This window comes from Propithecus coquereli, unplaced genomic scaffold, assembly GCF_000956105.1.
Source record: "Propithecus coquereli isolate 6110/MARCELLA unplaced genomic scaffold, Pcoq_1.0 Scaffold308, whole genome shotgun sequence".
NCBI classification, from domain to species: domain Eukaryota; kingdom Metazoa; phylum Chordata; class Mammalia; order Primates; family Indriidae; genus Propithecus; species Propithecus coquereli.
This window is the reverse complement of record NW_012148708.1, coordinates 793,370-799,394: the sequence shown is the minus strand read 5'-3', so window position 1 is coordinate 799,394 and position 6,025 is coordinate 793,370. Positions and strand designations below refer to the sequence as shown.

Sequence of the window (6,025 nt, the reverse complement as noted above, 5' to 3'; positions counted from 1 at the left end):
GAAAATGCCAAAATATTCATGATATTTTTGAGTGGAATTGAGAAATCAATATTCTAATAATAGAACTTATTGAAAGGAAAGTCATATATTTTATGAAATTGTCAGTTCATCTTAAGATCTAATAGTCTTTTCAGAGTAGCCCCAGATAAGATATTGCTTAATTCTTTAGTGTATTTGGGTATATAAACTACCTCAAAAGCAGAATTTAACACTTATTTTTGAAGAAAATAAGCAATTGTAAAATTGCCTAGTAAAACTTAGGTAAGTTTACCTTTAATGCTGACTCTTAATTTATGGTTCCAAAAGACAGTGGTAGCAACATAAGTTGTGCTGTTTATTAATATATTCTTTTCATAAATCAGTCCCTTTTTGTTTATAATTAGGTAGAAACAGAAAAGAAAGATGTTCTTGATTTTGGTGACTTGACTTACGGAGGCTGGAAAGCTCTCCCCCTGAAATTGATAAACAGGACGCATGCCACTGTGCCCGTCAGACTGATTATCAATGCTGTAAGTACTAACATACAGCCGGAAACCGTATACGGAATACATTTGGATTTGTAAACACTGTTAAGATCATTCTTGGTTAATTTCTCTTATGAAAGTAAATTTTTTTTAAGGATTTTGTTAACAAATTTAACGTTACAGCTTTACTGAAACTGATTCTGCTATTCCTGAACAGAATGCTGTAGCCTGGCGCTGTTTCACGTTTTCCAAGGAACCCGTGCGTGCTTCTGTGGCAGCTGGTCCTTACGCTGATGTGGGGGCTCAGCTGGCAGGCCCTTCTGTGGTCAGTCACATGATGCCTGCTAGCTACGATAGACAGGTAGGTGGGGTGGGGGGTGGTGAAGAACTGGCTTAGAATTAAAGGAAGTTCAGTTTCCAAACTGCTTGTCTTTTATTAAATTTTCGATCTTAATACCAGTATACATTAACAAATTTTTTTTTTATTTTATAGGATCCAGAATTTCTGATAATTTGGGTTCTTTTCCATAGTCCAAAGAAACGAATTGGTTCTTCAGGTATCATGTCTGTATTTTGTGGGAATTAGTTTTTAGCTAAACAGATTATAAATTTAAAACTTATTTCCTGTGTCAGCAAATGTGAATACTTTTGAGTAATTTGTTAAGTATTTTATGTTGTTTTGAAAATGGGTCAGATGGCATGCTGTTTTGGGTCACACATGTCTGTCTAAGTGTGGGTAACCAGAGCAGGTACCACTGAAAACCTTTTAGGGTTTTTCTCTCTTAATTCATCTTATCACACCTACCAGTTGGATGTTTTCTTTCTTTCTTTTTTTTTTTTTAACTTCTTTTATTTTAGGACCAAACTCTCTTGTGAGTCTTTGTTTAAATTGAATATTCTTTTTTTTTTGGATGTTTTCTTTCTATCTTTCTGCTCATTTCTACTCGTCTTTTGATTCTTTTAAAAATCTTCTTACCTAAATTTTCTTGTTGCCTCTAAGGGCATTGTGTTGGACTTCTAATGGCATTTAGAATTAAATAACTCTCTGGTCTCTGAACTAAAAGAATGAACCTTTATAGAGATTCTAGACCCAGCAGAAGAATTCTTGGCAAGAGTCGATGTAGAAGTTGACAGCCCAAACCCCACACCAGTTCTTAGAAGTGTTGTTCTCCGAGCAAGAGCAGGAATAGCTAGGATACATGCTCCTCGGGACTTACAGGTACCCTCAACTCTCCTCTTTGACGTTATTGTTTTGTGTTCAGGTTGATTTTACTTTAATTATAACAGCTTTTTAAATGTCTGTTTTTCCTACTCCTTTAGAGTATGCATTTTTTGGCCAGTGTGGCTTCCTCAACAAAGCAACACTTACCTTTGAAAAATGCTGGGAATATCGAAGTTTATTTAGATATCAAGGTGAGAATCTCTGTCAGTGTCCTGTGAAACAGTCTTTCCTCAGACTGTGAGAGCTCCTCAGCTGAAGGCTCCTGTGCTGCCCACCCTGTCAGAGTCCCTTGAGGATCAAACAAAATCACCGCGAGCTTTAAAAACTGGATGTTACGCTAGTGTGAAATATATGCTGTGCTACTTTAACTTTGAAGGCTAATGTCTTGAATACAAGGACTAGGTTCTATATTAGTTCCTGAAAAATTTGAGTGTCATCCTGTGGCTAGATAGAATTGGGGAAGAGTGATCCTCACACGTAGACATTATTTCTGAGACCTGTGGGTGAGTGAGAAGGTATTAGTGACCAGGGATTGGAGGTAGAATGGGAGATAAGGTTTGTTATGGAAGAGGAAGAAGAAGAAAATATACTTTCCATAAGAATAAGACAAATTAAGACAGTGACAGACAAGGAGCAAGGGACAAATAATCTGTCCTGGTAAGTGAGAAAGACACACAAGACAAGAGTAACGAGTGAAAGCCGCATTTGCGGAAGTCGGCATTTAATTATGATTATGTCACTAGGTTCCAGAACAAGGAAGTCACTTTTCAGTGGACCCGGAGAATCTATTCCTTAAACCTGGAGAAGAACATGAAGTTATAGTTTCATTTACTCCAAAGGATCCCAAAGCCTATGAGGAAAGGTAATATAAAAATGTTTATTATGACTAGTTTTTACTCATCTCTCAAAACAGCCACTCAGTTATGCTTCAAAATCAATAGCCCAAATGGTAAAGTAAATATATTACTTCATTTAATAAATTATGTGGCTCTACTTAATCTCTTTATTTGAGCTTCAAAGTTTCTTCTTTTTGTTACTAAAAATCTCCTTTTAAACCAGCTAAATAGAAATTAAGAAATCACTATTTTCAAGTATATTCTGACAAAAGTAAATAATAGAATATCGATTTTGATGTTTCTCATTAACTTTTTCAGGCAAGAAAGAGAAAAGAAAGACCTTATCAATTGTCAATTTAAGATAATTTTCCCTATTACTTCTCTAGGCCTGTGACTTTTTTTTTTTTTTCTGGAGAAAGATTCTCACTCTGTGGCCCCGGCTAGAGTTTTTTTTTTTTTTTTGAGACAGAGTCTCACTGTGTTGCCCGGGCTAGAGTGCCGTGGCGTCATCCTCGCTCACAGCAACCTCAGACTCCTGGGCTCAAGCGATCCTCCTGTCTCAGCCTCTTGAGTAGCTGGGACTACAGGCATGCGCCACCATGCCCGGCTAATTTTTTTCTATATATTTTTAGTTGTCCAATTAATTTCTTTCTATTTTTAGTAGAGACGGGGTCTCGCTCTTGCTCAGGCTGGTTTCGAACTCCTGAGCTCAAACAATCCACCGCCTCGGCCTCGGCCTCCCAGAGAGCTAGGATTACAGGTGTGAGCCACCACGCCTGGCCTAGGCCTGTGACTTTTTGACATTCATAAGTAAATATCAGCGTACAGTCATTAGTATTTGAGCTTGCTTGCATAACTCTAGCTTAAAGCACACTCTCCTCTGAGACATACATGGCTTATCCCCCTGCCCGTGTTATAGAATGCTTTCGAGGGCTCAGTCTGCTCTTAGGACCTTGCAGAAGAGAGAAGTCTGGCCTGCACCAGTGTGAATACTTGTGCCTGGAACACTTGCCCTCAGGTTCCTTGGGCTGTGCATTTTATGTAACCAAAATGTTTGTATCCCCATAATGTCCTGAATTCAAAAAAAAAAAAAAAGCTCCTTGGGCTGACTCCTGGGAAACTTTCCTCTTCTCGAATTTCTCATAAATAGTATTCTCCTAGCACCATGACTTCTTATATCCCACCGTGTAGGTGGTATTGTTATCTTCTCTCTCATCTGTATTCTTCTCTGGAGTAGAAGCTGAAAGGGTGGAGATAACATCGTATCCTAGGCACTTAGCTCAGTCTCTTGGACAAAAGAAGCATGTAGGAAATAGTTGCCAAAATAATTGAATATAGGGCATTTAACTTAGATTTCTTTCTTTGTTAGGATCTTGAAAATATTTGTGCAGCCATTTGGACCTCAGTATGAAGTAGTGTTAAAAGGTGAAGTAGTTTCTTCAGGAAGTAAACCTCTGCCACCTGGATCTTGCTATGCAGATATTCCATCGATTTTGTCCAACAAACAGTTTCTGGCTTGGGGAGGTGTTCCTCTTGGTAGAACACAGTAAGTGTCAAAGACTGACAGATAATCAATTATTTGTATATGTATTCGAGGAAAATTTTGTCATACAGACACTATTCAGGCTAAATTATACAGAATTGGAAAAGCTTTCCAGATAGGCTGTGTCCTCGTTCAGCCTTTCCCTTTATCATATATTCCAGTCTCAATTCTATCTTAACTGGCTGCAAAAAGCCATTACACATTTGACCAACAATGCAGGAGCTACTGAAGGGGGAATGTCATCTCAAACTTACTGCCACTCAGTATTTTTCAGAAGCCCAGCTGAAAGGTAGGTTTACAGAGAGCTGTGTAAAGAACATGCAGTCCACCTATTCTTCTGTGTGACCCAAATTATCTCACTCCAGCAACCACATGGTTTTAGCAGAACCCAGAGAAGTGCTTTTGATGCACTGCGCTTGGGTGTCACACTTCAGACCATACCAAAGGCACCTAAAGTGGGGTGTGCGTGGGGGTGGCGCATCCTAGGAAATGGGATGCCATGTTTACTGTTAAATTGTTCTCCTTGGAGACTCACTGTATTATACAGTTTATCTTTCAAAGGACCTCTGGAAGAAACTTATGTCAAAAGTCTGTAGCAGGAGCACTTAGACTTCTCTCAAGCAGTAACTAGGTTTTTTCTTAACTTCTGGGCACGGTGGTTCGTTTGACTGATGATACGACTCTTTTTACAGAAACCCAGCCTCTCCCACCCCCACTTGATAATGCTACTACTTGAAAATTATAACCACCACATTCTTTATAAATTAAAAAAAAAAAATGAAAAATTTACAAAATGATGTTTCATTCGGGTAAGTCTTCCCCAGTCAGTGTACCCGTGGAAGGCTTTTCCCACTGGTGCCAGTAGCTGAAGGGACAGGGCATAGACCACAGCTTAAATAATTTCTTAGTTGCTGATCTTCAAAATTTGAGTAAAATAGAGATTTGCTCCTATATTCTCTATTCTCCAACGAAGAGAGGATTCATATAGTTTGAAAGATTGAAGTGTTTTCTGTCAGCCAGCTGCTATTCGTATGTCCATTGTACTTGCGTTGTAACTTTTTAAAGGTAGGATTAATTCAATATACTTTTTAAATGACTACTTTGTGCAAATGGCCCTCTTAGCCTAGGACCCCTTGTTTCCCTGAAAGCTAGATTGAGCTAAGTATCCCAGTGATATTTTATAAGACAGATAGTATCTATACATATAATAAGGTCAGTTGCAGAACTATAATTGGAAATAGCTTAAACCAGCCTCTGATAAGTTGAGTCTGCATTTTCACTAACATGAGATTTCTAGGACTGGAGAGAGAGAATTCCAGGCTGCTGAGATGGCAGGTGTAGTCAGTCCATTTCTAGACATGGTGGTTGGTTTAAATTGCCTTTGTTTTTATAATTGTAGCAATATCCACGGAGGAAAACCACATTTAAAATATGTAATTGTTTTTAGGCTTCAGAAACTAGCTTTAAGAAATGATTCTACATCTACAACCCAAAATCTACGACTGCTGATTAGAGGACAAGATCAGGACTGCTTTCAGGTTTGTAGAGTGCATGGTCTCTTGTTTTATCTTCTGTTTTGTCTGGGTCCAGAACACTTACATCTGCAGACCATTTGTGTTATTTATCTTTTAAGAGCTTGTGTTAATGGTATGTTTTATTTGTGCTACTGCTTTGTCTTATGCAGTGATTGTTTTTAAATTATAGCTCCAGAACACTTTTGGTTCCGAAGAGCGATTGACCAGTAACTGTGAGATCAGAATTCATCCAAAAGAAGACATCATCATCTCTGTATTATTTGCACCTACTCGATTGTCTTGTATGTTGGCTAAACTAGAAATCAAACAACTTGGAAATCAATCACAACCAGGCATTAAGTTCACAGTAAGATAATTTTATTGCTTTTTTCCCCTCCCCTCGAGTTTATGACATGTTATAACTATTGGTTTAATGTTGGTAAATT

At 38.1% G+C, this 6,025-nt stretch overlaps 1 protein-coding gene across 1 annotated transcript in view; it reads left to right on the top strand.

The window, feature by feature from the left end:
* The window catches only part of CEP192 (centrosomal protein 192kDa), a 150,089-nt gene that overhangs the window by 93,279 nt on the left and 50,785 nt on the right, over positions 1-6,025 (top strand). The window contains exons 19-27 of the mRNA XM_012649963.1: positions 384-509; positions 682-825; positions 958-1,021; positions 1,544-1,683; positions 1,785-1,877; positions 2,430-2,548; positions 3,892-4,068; positions 5,513-5,603; positions 5,770-5,946. Coding sequence (XP_012505417.1) covers positions 384-509; positions 682-825; positions 958-1,021; positions 1,544-1,683; positions 1,785-1,877; positions 2,430-2,548; positions 3,892-4,068; positions 5,513-5,603; positions 5,770-5,946 — 1,131 coding nt within the window. The remainder of the gene's footprint in view (positions 1-383; positions 510-681; positions 826-957; positions 1,022-1,543; positions 1,684-1,784; positions 1,878-2,429; positions 2,549-3,891; positions 4,069-5,512; positions 5,604-5,769; positions 5,947-6,025) is intronic.